Source organism: Corvus cornix, chromosome 5 (assembly GCF_000738735.6).
Source record: "Corvus cornix cornix isolate S_Up_H32 chromosome 5, ASM73873v5, whole genome shotgun sequence".
NCBI classification, from domain to species: domain Eukaryota; kingdom Metazoa; phylum Chordata; class Aves; order Passeriformes; family Corvidae; genus Corvus; species Corvus cornix.
In genome coordinates, this window is record NC_046335.1 from 52,947,256 (window position 1) to 52,964,365 (window position 17,110).

Below are 17,110 nucleotides of genomic sequence, written 5' to 3' on the forward strand. Positions count from 1 at the left end.
AGTTAAATTGATACTGAGAGCAAGAGAAGGAAGAAGAAAGTGAGAGAGATGATAAGGCAGAGATTCTTCTGGGGTAAACCTAGAAAACCAAGCTAGAAGACAGAAAGCATTCTAAAATACCAGAATGTGTCAGAGTATGCAGGAAGAGTGGCCAGTGTCTTATGGAGAAGGGTTCCTGCACCACAAGGACGTGATGTGCAACCCTCTGGAGAGTCTGACAACACTCCATACTTCTGGCATCACTATCCACAGCATCGAGCAAAAGGAGCTCAACAAAACCCATTTTCCAAATGCACAACCTTCCACAACTGAAGTCAAGGTTCCAAAAAGAAGAGCTGTCATCCCTTTTTATCCACAAGTATCTGAGAAATCCTCTGCCAGAATGTCTCATCTTCCTTCCAGTTACTATTCCAGCAGTCCCAACCCGATACTCTTACATTTAAAAAGACATTTTCTATCTCACTGAAGATCTATCCAAGCGTCAGATAATGGATTTTCTGGGGTTTTAAATCCTAGGAAACACCATATGAACTACAATAAAAGGATACGATAAGGACATTATTCCTACCTTCTATTTTTTTCCCCCTTGAATTTCTTTCTGAGTGATTGACTTTGTATGCCCAGTAACATTCCTTTGTCTCTTTTTTTTATCCACTGAGGTCTCCCATGGTCCAATGGGGTTTTGCATGCAATTGCCCTGAATTTGTATCCAAAGTTATGATGAGATTGTTTTTTCTGTCCCTTAGCTTTCCTCCACAACAGCTACACACAACCCCAGACCACACTGTCACCAACTGCTGGTTCTGGCTGCTGGAGTGGCAGCCTGTCACCTATGTCCAGCTCAGGGGAAATTTTGTGGTTAGTTACTTTGACACCTTGAGCACAAGACTACTAGAAAGGAAACAAAGAATTCAAGCTGTGTTCAATGATTCCATTTTTTCAGAGTATCAATTTGCAGAAGATTGAAAGCTGAGAATTATAAACATTAGAGACATGAAATCATAATCTATCTAGTCACTAGCAGATAAGCAATAGCCAGCATGCTCTTGGCTCAATGAGCAGGGATTTAGCTGCCAAATCCCAATCAACACTAATTGGATTGTCCTTGACTTCAGAATATACCACTGACACCACAGCCGTCACTTATTTCAACAAACACATATAAACGGAACACAATTCCCAGAACACCAAGCAGAAGAAAATTAAACTCATCAATACTGATAATGCTATTGTTAGAAATAATTTTTTTCACTATATAAGCAAGGAGTCTGAAAGTCTCATGTTACTGCAAAGAGGAGTAAAAGGAGAGATGAACCAAAGGAAAACCTCCTACTCACCAGTACGTATTTGCAGGATACAACTTTCACTGACAGTTATCGAGGCTGAACTGTGAATCTGCTGCTACACATTTTACAAATGATTCCACAGTGACTGTGGTTTTCCTTTGAAAGTACCAGTAGTTGGGGAGGTAGCTGGTACTTTAAATTCATGTCAGAGAACTACCACAGCAGTATAATTCTCTTCCTCACTGTCATAAGACAAGACTATTATGTTTGGGATGTTGGAGAAGTTAAATGTCAAGTCTCATTGTCCCTCCACTGAAAAATATGATTGTGGTTATAGAAGGCCAGGGCTTACGCGGTATTCAGGCTTGCATAACAAACTGTTTTCCATGAACAGGCTGCAGAAAAAGTGCCTTTTTGTCAGCTAATCCACAAAGTTAATCCAGGACAGAACAGGGGAGAGAGAGTTCCTTGAGTGCAATTTAGTCACAAAGATAAGAAATGCTACTTCCCTCAACATAATCTGTGTCCTCGGATTTCAGAACAAACGAAGAAAGCTTACAGAGAAAAAAATCAGCCTCCGTTAATGTTTTAGTTTAAAAAGAAAGGCTGAAAAAAGTATTTTTATTATTGTTGTTACCATAACGGCAAGACTGAGTAAAGAGTCTCAAATCCAAGTTCTTTAGAAATATTCATTACAGACATTTGAGGGAAAGAAGATTTACATGATCTGTATTGATTTTAAGATTTCTCCAAAATGATAACAAATTCATAAATCGAAATCAAAGTAAAATTTTTAGTCAACATTGTGTACTAGAAGAAGCGGCTTGAATACCTTTTATGAAGACATGCTACCAAAAAATACTGGGGGTCTTCCAAGCAGACTTTCAAGAGAGCTTTATCTCACAAAAAAAACCTAACCAAACAAACAAAACAAAAAGAAAACCAACAAAAAAACACCACAAACAAACAAACAAAACCACATGCAATAGAAATATTTTCTCCTCATTCTGTTTCAGCATAGCATTGTGGAATCTGCTGTGTTTGAAAAGTTAACCACAAGGTTTGGAGGAAGAGATCATTTCTTTTACTGGAGCAACTAATCTGTTTACAAGGCTTTTGGGCTGCCATGCCCTATCCAGCCATAGCCAACTACAGTCATCTCCTAGCAATACACAGTCACACTTCTGCATTCTGCTCCAGTTCCAGCACTACACTCGATGCTTCATTCTACTACAGCTACAAGAATTCTTCTGCCACAATAAGAAGGATTTAGTTTCTGTTGCTTTTTTAATCCCTTTGAGATTTCCCTGGATTGCACTTGAATCAAATTAAGCTGCAGCACAGATAAGAAAGCCACTGAAGTAACAGCTTTATTCCCTTATTTTTCTGCATTTTCTGTTCTACAGAGATTGCATACCATGGCATCAAGAAATCATCTACTCCTTATACACACACTAGCTCAGTGGAATGACCAACTACGAATACACAGCGAATACAGCAGAAAATCCTCATGATATTATATTCTTCACAGGCAAAATCTGCTCACAGGGAAAAAAAATAAATAAAAGAATCAGACAATTCCATTTAGAAACTTCTCCCACTCCATCAACAATCGCTTGTCTTGTTTCAAAATCCACCGAGATACGAAGCTATGTTACACAATAAAGGCTTTCCTGAAGAGGAGTTGATAAAAATCAGAACAGAAACAACCACAACAGAGCCCACACATGTTATACCAGCATTTATCAGTAGTGACAACAGCCAAATAAAACTGCTATACTGTTGCAAGCCTTCTGTCCTACACATTGCAACTGCACACAAAAGCAAGAACAAATCATTCCTCTGTCTTCTCAGAGTGACCAAACCTCACAGAAAACATCTTCCTCCACCTCACAGGTTTTCTCCTTTAACTTCTGGGTACACAACAGCATCCTACAGTAAAGCTGCTATGGGTGCATGGGCAAATTAATCAAATCCAGTCTTTGGATCCTCTCTTCTTTATCCTTACCTTTCAGCTGCTGAGCTAAGAAAGACACAGAATGTTCTCTCTTTTACCTTTTCCAAGTATCACTACATGTAAATTCTAGGGATAGATTTATGATTAGGGCTTATACCAGCAAAACCAAAACCAAACAAAACAAAAAGGCATTTTCTCATGCCCTTCTGTGATCTTTGCAAACATCTGTGTTCTTCCTAAATCCCATCCACATTCCATTATTCAAACATATTAAATGGGAATTTTTTGGTGAAGCACATCAAACACACTTCAAATTCCATGAAAAGATACAATGGATAAACAGTAAGGCCTCCTGGGATTTCTTCTAGCTGTTTACCCAGAATGCCTACATTTGGTAGCACCTTTGCTCCTTTCAGAGACTTCTGTAGTGCCTTTTGTAGCTGGTTATGTAACAGCTTTATATTGTGCTGATATGCTGCAGGAAAATGTGGTTATCTACCTTAGCCGAGGTTGACTGCTTTACTGTGTGTGTCACTGAAATCCTTCATGCTTTCACTGTTAGAACAAAAACAGGAGTTTAGTAAAGCTGGGGGATTTGTAAATCTGGTTTCTTCAGCTCTGTCAGAACATTTAACATGCACTTCTGACAGCAGCTACTGCTCAGAACAAGTTCTTAAAATACATAACAGCCATTAGAACTATGATCTATCTAAGCTTAGTTTTATGGTGAAAGACACAGACTGAGCAACTTAAGTGGGAATACAGACCAGTGTACCTGAAACACAGAAAGAGCTGGGTGAATCAGGTCATCCTTTCCAGCACAAAGACTTCTCGGCTCCTAAGTGCCTGCAATTCTACTGACACTTGTCAACAGCAAAGCTCATTCTCTGCTCAGGCAGAGCCTCTGTGCATCTTGCCAACCATGAATAAACTGCCTGTTAGGCAAATTATCCAAAGGCTCCCATTAGTTTCCTTGGAGCATGTAGGAGACTAAGGCACCTCACTAACATCTTTGTGCTCAAGGCTCTAGGACCATTTAGGCTCATATAAATTCAGGGTGCATTGATCTGTCCTCCGGCATGCTCTTGACTCTCCTTTATGCCGATACTGGCATTCATCTGACATCCTGGTGAGCCAACACTGTTTGAAAAACTAGCAGAAAAGTAATCCAAGGACAAAATAATATAGCAACACAGGTAAAACACCCAGCAAGACAGGTCTTTTGGACAGGCCAGCGTCCTAAAGTGAGCTGGAAATGAAAGGAAGATTGAACACAATAGGAACGGCAGCACTAGGACTGCTGTAACATCAATTTACACGGGCCTAGACCAGAGGAGGAACAGACTTTTGTATGTTTGACTCCCAAAGGACACACTCTCTGGTTTATTCGAGGACAATCAACCTGTTCACTTCCCCTGAAGACTATGCTGGATAAAATCTTCTAGCATCAATAACAAAGTTGTTCCACAACAAGAAAAATCTACGTATCTGCTCCTAAACTGCACAAATACTGCATTTTAGACATTTATAGCAAATGTTTTTGAGTAAAGCCAGATAACCTGCCCAGGAAATCAGCACCTTTACCACATTTTCAGGGGTATTGCAGATACTGGCACATGTAAATACATCCATATAAGCAGTGAGAGCAGAGGAGAGCCAGCAGACACAGTGGGCCTTTTCTGGGAGAGCAGTCACTACTATAAACACCCTTCCCTATAAACCACAAGTGTTTATCACCCAAACACTGCTGACACACAGGTTGGGGGGAAGGGTACAGCATTTTTGTTTGCTTGTTTACACAAAGCTATTCCACAGACTATGCCTGGGGAAAAAAAAAAAGAACAAAACACTACAAAATGTAATTACACTCAACACTAAAATCAAGCACATTAAAACCAAGCCAGGAAGTAGCTGCAAATGAAAAAAAAACCAAAAATGGGACAGAAAAAAAAGGAACACACTTAAAAATATAAAAGCTTCAAGGGTAGCTAGTCTATAATCCTAGAAATGTTTGTCTCTGCTTTTCACATAGAAGGAAGCATAACAAATGCATCAAGAAACTACCATTTTATAAGAAGAATAAAGGTCAGTACTCCATGTATTATGGGACTGCATGTGGGGGTAAAGGAATTTGGAAAACAATGCATGCCTAGTCTTCAACAGAATGTTGTTCCTTCAAGCATTTTTATTATGAAGCATTAAAGTAGCAACAAGTAATTTAAATAATAAAGTCTAAACAGTAACTTTCTGGGCATGACCTCTTCAAATTAAGGTTCTGGAGTTATTTCTGAACCTGCTCAATTTCATCCATGCAAGCAATTCTACTAAACTTCATGAGGCAATTTATGTATGGGAAGTTAAACACACACTTAAATGCTACAGATGAAGACATTTTACAGATATAAAGCTTTCCAATGCAATCTATAATTTCTTTTCATGTACTCTGTCAGATTGATCATACCCAAGAAATAAGGAGCCTACTTGCTTTGTCTTCTTAAAAGCACATCTGGGTCTTTTGGTTGCTTCTTCGTTTTCATTTGGGTTCTCTCTACTGTGTCAGGGAAAACGTTCCAAACAGGAGACAGGCAAAAGGGAAGGTCTTTATTTTTAATGTAAAATACTCCCCATTTCACATGTCTTAATTTTGACAGTACAATTAGGAAAAACCTATTATCGAATGGGGTAAGAGGGGAAACCAGGCTGTAATTAATAGAATAATAATTGCAGAATAGTAAAATCCAAGAGACCCTTAGCAGAACTTCGTAAGACACTGCATCTTTAAACAGAGACATAATGGTTTCTCTAAAAATTATATTTCTTTTTTAAAAATACCATAGTCTGAGTTTATTAGCTGCACTTTTAGAATGGACACAGACTACACATAATTGCTACTTCAAAGAATTACTCTGAGTAACAAACTTGAGTGTTGTTTGGTTTATACATAGTCAAATAAATTAGGGAACATTCGACTGTTTAAAATATTGTTTATTAACAACGTACATTCAAAGGATCGTTCTGAAATACCCAGCACAAACACATACCAGTTGACAATCACTTCATTTTCCAATCAGTTTAAACACTGCTTTGAGATCTCTGCAGTAACAAAGCTGGTATCATAACGGAGTTACGTAACACAAACCACTCTCTCTTTGCCCACAAAACGACAGCAGATAACACCACTTCCCTTTCCCCCGAGCACTCAGAACGTATCCCGAGGCTTTAGGAAAAGCAGCCATTCCTGCAGAGCCTCCCGGGTGCAACGACACTTCCCTGGGGGATACGCGGCACCGTTCAACAAGAGATGGATGAGCAGCGAGATGGGGCGAACCCCGCCGCTCGCCGAGCCCCCTCGGCAGCCTTTGTTCTCCCGGGAGGCGCGGCTGTCGCGCCCCAGCCGGCGGGACACAGGTGGGGGCACGGCGGGACCGGCCCTGCCCGGCGGGTCCGGCCGCGGGGCGAGGGCCGAGCCCGAGCACGGCCGCGGGCCCCGTTTGAACCTGCCCGCGCTTTCGGGAAGGAACCGCAGCCGCTCCCAGCGGGCGGGGCGGGCCGGGGCTGCCCCGGCCGGGCGGTGCAGGAGCCCCTCCGCTTCCCCCCTCAAGAAGGGGGATTAACCCTTGGCTCGCCCCGCTGCCCTCACCCCCTCCTCCCCCGGCCGGACGCGCGCCCCGTGTGCGCCGCAGTCTCCTCCTCCCGCGGCCCGGCCGGAGGCGGGCGGGGGCCGGGGCCGGGCAGGAGCGCGGGGAGCGGCCAGGCACGGCGGGGCAGCGCTGCGCGCAGCCACACCTACCTGTCTTCTCGTGGTCATAGCCCACCACGATGAAGTAGTCGGCCAGCCTGGCCATGGCTGCGCGGGGCGCGCCTCGGCCTCACCACCCCAGCGGCTGCGGCGGCGGCTCGGGGCAGGCTCAGCATCCTCTGCTCCGCGCCCGCCGCAGGAGGAGCGGCACCACCTCAGCCATGTTGGAGGCGCGGGCGCGCCGTGCGCCTGCGCGCCGCCTGGACCGCTCGCCGTGACCCCGGGGCTGGGCGGGGGCTGGGGCGGCCCGGCCCGGCTGTCCCCCAGTGCCGCTGCCCCGGGTCGACCGCCGTGCTGGGACGCCGCTGCCAGCGCCGCGATCTCCCTTCGCAGCCCCCCGCGGGCGGGGAGGGCCCGGCGGGGGAGGTCCGTGCCCCGCCCGAGCGGGGCTTTGTCTCCCAGCAGCCTCCCCCTGTGCGGTGCCCGCCCGGGAGGCAGCGAGTGCGGGGCACGTTCCCCTTACAAAAGACACTCGCGGCGGGTCCGAGCGCTCTGCACGCCCGGGGAGACTCGGGTGTCTGAGCGGGGCTGCAGCTCGCCGCTCCCGCGAGGAGCTGCCGGGGCTGGGCATCGCCCCCGCCGAGGCTCCGCGGAAATGGAAGCCGGCGGCGAGATAACGCCGGCCCCGCCAGCTCGGCCTGGAGAATCGGGGCTTGCGCTTCCAGAATGTGTCCCGTTCACGTTTTGTCCGCGGTGTGCGGGACAGGCCGCCGCGGGGGAGGCCGTCCCGCGGCCCCTCTGGGCTCTGCGGCGGTGCCAAGAACGGCGCGGGGGTCTCGGCCCCGGCCCCCTCACACCAGCACCCGCGCCCCGGAGGGGGCTGCGCTGCCCGGCCCGGCCCCGCCGTGCTGCTCCCCGCGGGTCGCGGCGCCGGGGCCGAGCCTGGCAGGGCACTGGCCGGCAGTGCCTCGGCGTGACCCGGGTGGCCTCGGACGTGCTGGCCCGGGCACGGGCGGTGGCCGCCGGGGCGCTCAGCGAGGCCGCGCCGGGAGCTGCCGTGCTATTTATAACGTGCAGATGAGGCAGGCACCTTTTGGACCGTGGCCCTTGGAAGCACGATGCCAGCAGGCGCAGAGATGCTGAGGATAAACGAGCGGACAGTACAGCGCTTGGGTAGCTGGCGGAGCCTGCAAAAGCACTCTGATAAGCTTCTATGTACATCCCGTTTGAGAGCACAGAGAGAAGAACCAAGTGGAGCACATGGGTTGCACTCCAGCGATGAGCTGTTGCGGGTACCGGGCTGGGTGTGGAAATGCAGCAAACTGGATTTGCTCCTGACGATCCATCCTGACGAGGCACCCAGCAGATGGTCATTAGTGGTCTCAGAGACATTTCTGCTTCAAACACGCAGTTCTTACATGTCTTAGCTGGACACACTGATGCAGTGTCTTGCTGGTAAGCCAGATGCAAATTGCTCAGGAAGCTTCAAGCAGTATTCCCGCTTGTGCGTTCTCAGCGGAGGACAGAGGTTGATATCTCCTCGGAGTCATCAACTTCGTGATTTAGCTGTTTTGAAGCAAATGACATGTATAAAGATCCAATCTTAATAAAGTTCCTTGTTAACTTCAGGAGTAAAGAAAAATGTGTAATACACCGAAAAGATTGGCCATACTTTTTGAGAAAGAGATGCACTCTGGGGGGTCAGTCACTTCTTCTAGGTAGGAGTTAGGTAGGAATACCTTTGTTAAATTGTGCGTAGGCATTTTGGTTGCAGGACATAACAACAAAAGCAGGGGATAATGTTCTGTACAGCTAAATCTGGAGGGAAGGCTTAAAGACACTAAGAAATTACCTAATTTGGAGCTGAAATGGGACCTTAGAGTTACCATATCAGCACTCATAAAAATATTCAATATGCAATAACAAATGTCAATGGTTAAGTCTCATTGCTCTTTTAACACAGCACCTCTAGCAGAAGATCACCTCACACCTTTCCCAGGGCATTAATAAATGGTGGTTCAAGAGCAAGATGTTTGCTTAGTGATTTCCCAATACCGCTAGTGCTCACTTTACAGCCTTGCTCCTTCTGCTATCTAGAACAGTACAGCCAAAGTTAATAAAGCTTATAAAGTTTTATTATTTATATTGCTTATAAATGGCACATCTTAGGTAAGGAATAGGAAGTTCAGTTGAGCTTATTTATTTCACAGAGTCACAGAATGGTTTGGGTCAGAAGGGAACTTAAAGATCATCTTGTTCCAAGCCCCCTGCTACGGACAGGGACACATTCCACTAGACCAGGTTTCTCAGAGCCTCATCCAACCATGCCATGAACACTTCCAGGAATGTAGCATCCACAACCTCTCTGGACAGCTTCCCTTAAGTATAGGGCAATCTTATGTTCTTACAGGACAAATGAGGAAGTGGAGCAGACACAGTGTTCACCTAAATTCTAATGAAAAGTAAAATGGAATGCTCATCCAGACCACCAGAACCTTAATTCCCTCACTTGCAGCAGAGTAGCCTGGCTCCTCACAAGAGATGCAGGGGCTCACAGAGGACATCAGGCACACGTCTCCAGAAGCACCTAGTCATGTACTTACCCCAGGGGAAGAATTGCAAGGCTGCAGCCTCTCCAAGAGCCTGAAAGCACTCAAGGGACAATGTTGCCACACTCACATTGTCCACTTGCCAACAACAATGTTTGAACACTCACAATACCTTCTACAGTTCACTCCTCCTTCAGGAAACAGAGAATTCACACTCTGCCTGCAGTCTCTTTATCCAGTGTCACTCCACCCCATGCCAGAACAGGGAAGCAGCTATGACCCCAACCAGGTTTTCCCCTACCAATAGACATTCCCCACTCATTTAGGAGGCTTTGTTTGGTGTACTCAAACCTGTCAGACATAAGGCTCACCAAAGCCCCTCCAATGGGACTACCAGAAATGGAATCAGCCCTTTGTCGCTGTGCCCTTGACACAGAGAAAACTGGCTGACTGCAGGCACTAACAGCAAGGTTTTTCTGTGTGGAGCTTGATTGAGGTTTTAGATCCTTCAGGGGGTGCCAGTATTCTACTAGTATTATCTTTCTGCTGATTTCATGCAGCCTGAAATACATCAGGTCTATTCATACTCATGGCATATGAATTCAGAACAATTTGTTTAAACCTGAAGTGAAACATGCAAAGGCACTTTCACTGGCTTCAAACAACAGTCTTCTTCCATAATCAACCCAGAATATTTGCCTCACACTGATTCCCCATTGATACCCACAGATTTTAGACCTTTTCTTTTGGAATAAACCTCAGCCTGAATAAAATGCTGTATAAACAGCAACCCATCTTCGCCATGTCCCTGCCAGAGCAGATACACGTTGAAAGGTCTCCTGTCCATATGGCAACACCAAGAGGTTGAATGGCACACCCGAGATAAGCAGTAAACAGGTCCAGAAGCTGGCTGTTCCTCCAGGCCAGCTTCCCACGATTGATGGGGCAGCATCTGGGAGACCCTACACTTCACATCACAGACTGGTCTTGCTGAACTGCTTGGCATTGCCTCAGACTCACAGCTTGTGAATAATATTGCAATGGAACATTCTGTGTAACTGTTTTTGGGTTTTGTTTTTTTGTTGTTTTTTTTTTTAATGGAAATAACTCACTATTTATGGAATAATACTGTTACATCAAAGTACCAATTCAGTGACTATTGCTCACGAGAATGCAAGTTCGTAGAAAGAACAAAATGAGCATCTGAACAAAGAACGTGATGTTTTGTGGTAGATTTGAACCCGGTCTACCTGCTGAAGCCCTTTCACAAATCATATCAGCAACAAACTGATCATTTATGTGTCAGAGTTTGCCACCTCATGAATTTGAATGAAGTAGTTTTGTATCACTGAGATGAGAGTTATAGTCCATATGAAGTCACATGAGAGTTGTGTTATTACTGTCATTACTATTCCTAAATCAACGTAGGATTTTTTCTGCATTGTTTGACTAAGAGTATACAAAATACACTTCCCGTTTAAGCCAAGGATTTTAATGAGGGATTTTCCAGCATTTGAGGAAACCTGTGATTTTTTTTTTTCTTTACTGGAATGGGAGACTTAATTTGAGTCAAAGCAATGCTTATCACACAAAACCCTGCCTCCTTATTCGGGAAAAAAAAAAAAAAGTTAGGTTCAGTTTCAACTTCTGCTAATCAAGGAAATGCTTGAACTCGCACGAGCTTGAGCTGCCTCATGAGGTCTCTAAAATCCAGCCATCGCGGGCTGATACAGTCGCGCAGCTCTGGTCATGATACGGCCCCGTTCTAGACCACTTATTTTCGCATTTCTTCCTCCCTGTGTTTTCCCCCCCCAAGCCTCTCGCTCTGCGTGATTGTGCTCCGGAGCACGGTCCGTGGCGCGGGCAGCGGGGCTGCGGTTCCGCGGAGCTGCCCGAGCTGGCGGGCGGAAGGGATGAGGGCGAGCCCGGGGCAGCCCCGCTGGCTGCCGGCGCTCCGGGGCAGCCGCCGCGTCCCGCGCTCGGCCGGGCAGGTGCGGCGGGGAGCGGAGCTGGGCTCGCCCGGCGGCCGGCTCAGGGCCGGGGGAACGGCCTCGCCCTGCGGGAGCCGCGCAGAGGGCTCGGGGCAGAGGGGCGGCCGGCCGGGATGGGATGGGGAGCAGCGACAGGCAGTGCTGGCCCTCCCTGCCGGCCGGGTGGCGGCGGCTCCCGGGCCAGCCTGTCCCGCACAGGTTGATGCAGGAGACAGAAGCCTCCAGATGTCTGGTCGCTGCTGGTGAGCAAGGGGAGGGAGGGAGAGAGCACCTTAGACCGTGCACAGGAAAATTTCCGTCATCCCCCTGCACATACCTCTCCGGGGTGTTGTTACACACCGCGGTTATCTAGGAAAGCACAGAGTCACGAGCACTCACTCACTCACCTGACTTTTGAAACACTTTGCTTGGGGCAAGATTTGAGAGAAGCATCTCACCAGTTCATTCCTTCCTGCCCAGTGTCTCTCTCTGGCAAGGGGACCCCGGCGCCCCAGGGCGCAGATCTCTTGGGGCATTTCCCTTGGTCCGCCGGATTTGCACTGCGACAAGTAAGCGGAGACGCGGTCCATCCGCCGCTGGCTTCCAGCACCCCCTGCGAAGCCGGACCTCTGCATTTCTGAAGCGTCACGGAGCAAAGACGTTAAAGACTGTAAAAAACCCAACAACAAGGTGGTCAGACGAAGGTTTTGCTGCTGGCCAGCCGGGAGGATGCTGTTAGAGACCCCGATCCTGCACTGGTTTAGCTTTCTGACCGGGAAGTAACCGCACTCACGTCCGTGGAGGTTTGCGGACTGGGAATAGCACAAGGCACGGCGGCTCTCCCCGGCGCACGTAACCCCAGGCGTTTCAGTGACCCTGTGTGTGCCCCAAAGCGATACCACTCGCTCTGTTCCAAGGCACAGAACTGGGCTCTAACCTTCATCAGCCAAAACCATTTGACTCGTGATCTATTTGAATCGATCAAGTAAATCAAATACATTTTGTTAGATAAAATACGCAGCCAAGTTGAGTCATGAATATTAATGATACCTCATTTGCCACCTCCTTACTCATGTAAAGAAGGCTGGCATTCCAGTTACTCATTATAATTCACGTTGTCCAAATATGGGTTTATTTCTGAAACTTTGGTACTTGATGGATTTTCCTGGATTTTGGGATGGATTGAACCTGGTTCCCACTCCCCTGCTCTCACCCACCTGAACCTAAGATGTCTAGAAAGAGAAATTATGTTACAGACCGTGGAAATATAATTACATATTGGCAGTTAAACAGTCTGTCCCCAGTAAAACAGACTGAGGGGCTCATCGGATTTTGCAAGTTGTGCCATGACTCGGAATCCTAAAAGCTGCCGTTATAATTAACAAAATACCAAGTGGTTGTTTAAGATAATTTTCAATAATCCTCTTATTTTTGCCCCCAATGTTGCCCCCAGTCCAGGTCAGAATGCTTAAGGAGTGCTTGAAATGTGGGGGTGGGGGGGTGCAAAGAAAAAAATGCTTGGCCACGCCAAGGTCCACCCACTTCTCAGTGCTGCTCTATAAAAGCGAGCAGTGGAGCGCAGAGCTCGGCAGTGATTACTTCACACACACACACACACAAAGGAGGAGTTCTTTGCTCCTCAGGAAACCCTGCAAGCTCGGATCGCTACTACAAAAACATTTGTCTCAGTGGATTATCCTCACTGTCAGGTAAGAACTATTTTTTTTCCATCCTTGACAACAACAAGAGATTCAGGGGAGGTGGAAAGCAAGTAAAAATCTACTAAATTTGGACTGTTTTGAAGAGTTTGGAGTTATGCTGTGGAGTCTTGCACTGGCTCTTGGCATCAGCTGCAGTTTACAACATAAGACCCAGAACTAGATGGTTCTGCGTGTGAAGTAGGAAGAGGAGCTATCAGGGAATAAACTTCCCGGCAGCAAAACACTTGCTGGAGTTTGGAAACGATGCGTCCGATAGCCAGCTCTCTCTAATCTCATGGGTTCGCTAAATCCCAGTGCAAGCCGCTGGGGGTATTCTGGAAATCCTGCTGGTTTTCAGCCGCCTCTGCAACTAAACTCTCGACAAACGTAAACTTTGGAGGCTCTGTTATTTACCCTGTGATAAGTTGTTGAGCAAATATTAGCTTCTGGTTCATATCAGACACAAAGTTCCCGGTAGCCTGGGGGCTCTGTGAGGGAAGGAGCTCTCTGGAATCACCAGGAATAAAGGACAGTCCTTACTTGACTTTTATTAGCAAGCATGCTTACAGTTCTTCTCTTTTCCCTCCAGCAGGAGCCCAGCCAGAATGAAACTAGTTCACGTAGCTCTGCTCTATCTCGGCTCCGTGACCTTCTTCGGGGTGGATGCTGCAAGGGTGGACGTAGCGACAGAGTTCAAAAGAAAGTGAGTATCGGAGCGCGCCCTCTTGCCAGCGCCCCGCGCCGCGCGTGGAGCTGCCGAGCCTCCGCGCCTGGCTCCAGCCGCGATCAGAGGCACTGGATTCCCTGCGGGAATTGCACAGCTCCTTAAAGGCCTCATGCCCTTTCAGGAAACGTTGGGGGGAGGAAAAAAAAAAGGAAAAATTCTCGGCGCTGGCAAAGATTTTCGCCCCTCGAATCTATTTGGTTTGGCTCCCGCCCTGCAGACTTGCGATAACAGGCTCTCCTCTTCCCTGTGTTCTTTCAGATGGACGAAATGGGCACTAAGCCGAGCCAAGCGGGACGTGAAGCCTGCGGGCGTGCTCCGAGGGCTGGGGGCAGCCGCCGACGTGCTGCCTCTCATACGCACCCAGGACGTGAAGGAGGATTCCCGAGTCTCGCCTCCCAGGTAAATTCCAGACCTTCCTGGGCTCGGGCACTTGCTCGAGGCAGTGGAAAGTTTCGGGGTCCCTTCGTTTCCGGGTGTTTAGGGTTATTCTCGCTATAGACCCCCCCCCCAGCCCCCCCGCCCCGGAGGCAGGTCCTGCCCGGGCAGCACATCGCGGTGAAAGCAGCCTCCCGCCTTCCTTTCCCCGCGCTCTTTAGCTGGCGGGAGATAGTAGCGCCTTTACTGCTAAAGTCAGATATAAATAGTAACTTGAGCCCTGGATGCATAGAAAAAGTAACAGCCGTAAACCGGCGGGGCCTTTCCTCTCATGGGCAGCACGCTCTGCTCCGCGCTCCCGCGGAGGGCACAGCCGGAGCTGCTGGAGGGGGGGTCTGGGCACCGTCGGGAGGAGCCCGTCTCCAGTTTGGGGGGTCCCTGCCCTGCCCTTCGTGCCCACCGCGTTCCCCCCTCCGGGCCCCCACTGCGCTCTTCTCATGCCCGCTCTCTTCCTGCCTCGCAGCAACCGGGAGGATGCTCACATCCGCGTCAAGCGCTACCGCCAGAGCATTAACAGATTCCCCCACTTCCAAACAAAGGCGTGCCGCTTCGGGACGTGCACGGTGCATTGGCTGGTCGACGAGCTCCACAGGGCGGGCCGTCAACGATAGGAACGATGCCGCCCCCCCCAACAAGATCAGCCCCCAGGGCTACGGCCGCCGGCGGCGTTCCCTGCCCGAGCACCGAAGCCCAGCGCGCTCCCTCCGCTCCGGGCGGCGCCCTCGGACGCGCCGGGCACAGCCCCTCGCCTCCGTCCTCGGAGTCTGAGCGCCGCAAGACCCGGCCGAGGCCGCCTCGACGGATGGACTGAGGCACGGGCGGAGATCCGCCAGGATTCGCGGAGAGCGCCTGCCCGGGCGGGACCCCGGCGCGCCCTCCGCGGGGGAGCTGAAAGGGCAGCGGACGCTGCGCCCCCCGCCCGCCACGGACTCTCGCCCTCCCCGGGCCGGGCACCGCCGGCTCCCGCAGCCGCCGCCGCCCAGGACGCGAAGGCGCCGCCGCTGCACCCGGGGGGCCGGGCGGCCCTCGCCGCCCTCCCGCGCCCCGCTGCCCCGAGGAGAGGATGCTCAGGGGGGGACCCGCCGGTGGGCGACGGGGCCCCGGCCTCGCCCTCCGCCCCCGAGGGTCGGAGGGTGCGCGTCAGCCGTGGGCAAGGACAGGCCGCCCACATCTGCTCTACCCTCTGCGTTATGTGCACCCGGCAGGGAATTGGACACTCACTAGTCCCTGCGGGGACTGCGATATACTTGAACGTCACAGAGAGGAAAAGTGCAATTGTACGTGGTTTTTGTTAATTATAAGTGCGGTGTGTGTGGATCACGAGATATGCATCGGTATTTAAGATTGTTCTGTGTCATGTCTTTTTTTTTTTTTTGGAAAAATATATTTTATTTTTATACGGTTTATATATATATATATATATATATATATATATTGCATAAGGGCATTTTAAAACATTGTATCCCCTCTATTTTTCATATCGTGAATGTCAAACGTTAGACTCTTTTTCCATACCTTTTTTTAATCTTGCATTCCAGACTGGTGAAAGATATAGAGAATGTATCAGCTGTTCTCCATGGGTAATATGTGAAATAAAATAAACACAATTACATAAAACACTTCAGTTATGTTGTCTTTAGTGGGGGCAGTGGTTAAGATGAATCATTTCTCACTGTGTTCAGTCCTACCCATGCTAACATAGCATGGCAGTCCGGAGACAGACCAAAACTCTTCCCTTGCAGACTTTGTTAGCAGCCACCTTATCTCATCAAATGGAGTAAACTCCGAGCCAGCAATGCATCCTAAAATTCCAGGGCAGGTCTGTCGAGAAGGCTCTAAGGCTCTTTTCTGCCCACATGTTCAAGCCAGGGCTGAAACGTGTCACAGCTTGGATTGATCGTGCAAGTTTATTTTTTGCCCTAATTAATCAGAGAAACAACTGCACACTTCAACATTGCACAACAAAGTAACAGATTTATTGAGGCAGCACGTTCCAAAAATGGTCATGGCAGCTTCCAAGGTTATTTATGTTGAAGGATTTCCTGGGCCACAGTTCAGGTTAAAGTTAAACGGTGACCGGTTCAGTGCAGGGAGAACATTTTGGATAAAAGCTTAGCATGAGGGATTTTGTTGTTTTGTTCTTTTTTGTTGTTTTGTTTTGTTCTCTCTCTTTTTCTTTTTTTTTTTAAACAAATTCCAAGCACAGACCAGAAAACAAATGTGAAACTGAACCTTATTAATGCACCACCAGCACCATCTATTGGTGTCTACTCCTTGCACTCCAAGAAAACAAAGCTAAAACCTAAACAAGTGTATTTGAGTAACTTCTTAGGTGAAACATAGCATTTCCCCTATTTTACCATATCTCTGAACATAGTTAACATGTACAGGAGAGGACTGGAGAACAGCAGAACTAAATGCTGCTACAATAAATAGAGTGGGGACTTTTTTTTTTTAGCCTAATACTAAATTCCTCAGGAACATATATTTATGAGAAAAATTGAAAAGAGCTGGCAATGACGCCTTTCCAGGAAACTGCAGCAAAAACTTGGGTAGGGGTCCGGTGACAAGATACTTGGCCTGTATTCATTATTTCCCCCCTCCCCAACTTTGAAGTTCTGTTCAGAATTGTCTAATTTTAGTTACTTTCTAAGCATTTTCAACTAAGACTTTTGAAATCCTGAGGTGAGTTTTCCACTTGAAATATTATTTTTAAAAAAGAAAATCAAATATAATGACACTTTGCC

At 48.2% G+C, this 17,110-nt stretch overlaps 2 protein-coding genes and 1 long non-coding RNA gene across 8 annotated transcripts in view; 1 reads left to right on the plus strand and 2 right to left on the minus strand.

The window, feature by feature from the left end:
• SBF2 (SET binding factor 2) overlaps positions 1-7,233 on the minus strand; it is a 234,333-nt gene extending 227,100 nt beyond the window's left edge. For all 6 annotated transcript variants that reach the window (XM_039552225.1, XM_039552228.1, XM_039552226.1 and 3 more), the window contains exon 1: positions 7,034-7,233. In XM_039552225.1, the coding sequence (XP_039408159.1) occupies positions 7,034-7,088 (55 nt within the window). In that variant the 5' untranslated portion in view covers positions 7,089-7,233. The remainder of the gene's footprint in view (positions 1-7,033) is intronic.
• Positions 7,234-7,947: 714 nt separating this feature from the next.
• Positions 7,948-17,110, minus strand: part of LOC120410005 — a 40,579-nt gene continuing 31,416 nt past the window's right edge. The window contains exons 4-5 of the long non-coding RNA XR_005601903.1: positions 11,909-12,169; positions 7,948-8,548 (exon numbers count right to left, since the gene is read on the minus strand). This is a non-coding gene — a long non-coding RNA (uncharacterized LOC120410005). The remainder of the gene's footprint in view (positions 8,549-11,908; positions 12,170-17,110) is intronic.
• ADM (adrenomedullin) lies at positions 13,072-15,987 on the plus strand. Its single transcript, XM_019284758.2, is given in 5 exon segments — positions 13,072-13,210; positions 13,791-13,904; positions 14,187-14,327; positions 14,827-14,959; positions 14,961-15,987. Coding segments are annotated over 4 exon segments (543 nt in total). The 5' UTR covers positions 13,072-13,210; positions 13,791-13,806; the 3' UTR covers positions 15,132-15,987.